The sequence below is a fragment of the Aplysia californica genome, unplaced genomic scaffold, assembly GCF_000002075.1.
Source record: "Aplysia californica isolate F4 #8 unplaced genomic scaffold, AplCal3.0 scaffold00151, whole genome shotgun sequence".
Taxonomy (NCBI): domain Eukaryota; kingdom Metazoa; phylum Mollusca; class Gastropoda; order Aplysiida; family Aplysiidae; genus Aplysia; species Aplysia californica.
Genome location: NW_004797421.1, coordinates 1,334,464 through 1,335,628, shown reverse-complemented (window position 1 = coordinate 1,335,628; position 1,165 = coordinate 1,334,464). Strand labels below are relative to the sequence as shown.

The following is a 1,165-nucleotide window of genomic DNA, read 5'->3' as shown; positions in this document are numbered from 1 at the left end:
TCTCTCTCTCTCTCTCTCTCTCTCTCTCTCTCTCTCTCTCTCTCTCTCTCTTCTGTCATTATTGTTGTTGGTCTTTTTATTAACCTTGTTTCATGTAGGTTACCTAGTTAGACTACTTGAGATGTATCCTGTGTGTTACACTTGCGTAATCCTTGGTCCTTCTGTTATCAGAGACAAAATACCAAGGTTTTTAATGCCGTATGTTTTTTACGATGGAGGCGTCCGTTTGCTCTGTGTTGTAGACAGGAGCTGGCAGACATTTTGTTTTGTATTTTTTTGCGTCTGTGGATGTGATTTTGTTTTTCAAACTGCTCCACCCATTTTCCATTTCCCGTCTCATGTCTAGTTTCTCTGCCTCTAGTCAATACTTGAGTTGTGTTGGTTTGTTTTTTTAAAGTCAGATGCTCCTTCTTTCCTATCAAACTACTATCGTCTTTATCTCTCCTTCTTTTTTATGTTTGTTACCCTAATCTTTGGCACTTATATGACCTTATTGTGTTGCAAGTGCCGTAAAACTCTTACTAAAACTAAGTCGGGTGCCCCAGTCCTGCTAGTAGGCAGGAGTCGTTGTGGACACATGACCACTAACCCATGTCGTTTTTTCAGGTCGTTACATGAAAAGTCTGAGCAGGCAATGGTAGACAGTGACCAGAAGCACTTCTTACATCTGAAGGTAGTCTCGCCATTCCTTGTAGCGCTGACTCCTCAGCCTGCCTGCCTGCCTGCCTGCCTGCCGCCTGCTGCCTGACAGCTCTATCTATATATATATATTTATATATTATTATTATATATACCACTCTTTGTGTCAGACGCACACCTCTCACATTTCCTCTCTTGGCCGTCCTGGTGGGGCAGAAACTACCCTCTAGCTGCCTGCGGTATAGCAATACATCTCCCTCTTCCTCTTCGCCCAATGACCCACGGTTTAGTAAATTAGTAATACATCTCTCAATGGCCCACAGTCCAGTCAGTAAAACATTTCTCAATGGCCCACAGTCCAGTCAGTAAAACATTTCTCAATGGCCCACAGTCCAGTCAGTAAAACATTTCTCAATGGCCCACAGTCTAGTCAATAAAACATTGCTCAATGAACCACAGTCTAGTCAGTAATACATCACCCTCCTTCTCCTGGCTCAATGGCCCACAGTCTAGTGATACACCCCCC

The 1,165-nt window shown here is 43.4% G+C and overlaps 1 protein-coding gene across 1 annotated transcript in view; it reads left to right on the top strand.

Annotated features, from left to right (window-relative positions):
* The window catches only part of LOC101857184 (transcription factor 7-like 2), a gene marked incomplete at both ends in the record, with an annotated part of 19,241 nt that overhangs the window by 11,941 nt on the left and 6,135 nt on the right, over positions 1-1,165 (top strand). Inside the window, 1 exon segment of the mRNA XM_035969513.1 lies at positions 607-673. Coding sequence (XP_035825406.1) covers positions 607-673 — 67 coding nt within the window.